Here is a 573-nt window from a genome sequence, read left to right as displayed (position 1 = left end):
AAATGCAGATGTCTGTTTGGTTTCTCAGTTACAGGCTTTATTATGTGGAGGGTGCATTTACAGTGGCCTCATTATCCAGTCTCTGATAAGGACTTTAGATTACTAAAGGTAAATGATCCTCATAATACAGGCCTGTATCCTCAGAGCATATTTAGAGCTGTAAAAAAAAACATCCATGAAGAGCACCATTACAGGGGCTTAGTAAGCCTGGACCTGGTTTGGCAAAAGCTGGCACCCACTGCTGACGTGGTTCATCACCTTCTGCTTCAGCTGGGCCACTTGCTCCCTGAGGACGCTGGCTGTGGATGCCAGCTCGGTATTCTGCGTTTTCAGGCTCTTGACCTTGTCCTCCAGCCGAGATATCCTCTCCAGTTTTCTTTTGCGGCATTTGGAGGCGGCTATCCTGTTCCGCAGCTTTTTCCTCTCCGCCTTGATGCGCTCCTGGTTGTCCATGTCAATAGGAGACAGAGGGGGGCTGTCCCCGAAGCTCTGCATGTCTGGCACCGTCTGAGGTTCGTCCTTCACCAAACCGGCAGACTGGAGTCGTGACAGAGCCGCCGCCGCAGCGACCGC

The 573-nt window shown here is 51.7% G+C and overlaps 1 protein-coding gene across 1 annotated transcript in view; it reads right to left on the bottom strand.

Moving 5' to 3' along the window:
- Positions 1-6: 6 nt before the first annotated feature.
- LOC118334285 (transcription factor jun-D-like) overlaps positions 7-573 on the bottom strand; it is a 1551-nt gene continuing 984 nt past the window's right edge. The window contains exon 2 of the mRNA XM_035670131.1: positions 7-573. Coding sequence (XP_035526024.1) covers positions 199-573 — 375 coding nt within the window. The 3' untranslated portion in view covers positions 7-198.

Source organism: Morone saxatilis, unplaced genomic scaffold (assembly GCF_004916995.1).
Source record: "Morone saxatilis isolate NCDOM2014 unplaced genomic scaffold, NCSU_SB_2.0 Contig23, whole genome shotgun sequence".
NCBI classification, from domain to species: domain Eukaryota; kingdom Metazoa; phylum Chordata; class Actinopteri; family Moronidae; genus Morone; species Morone saxatilis.
The sequence above is the reverse complement of the archived record's forward strand: the minus strand, read 5'-3'. Positions and strand labels throughout refer to the sequence as shown.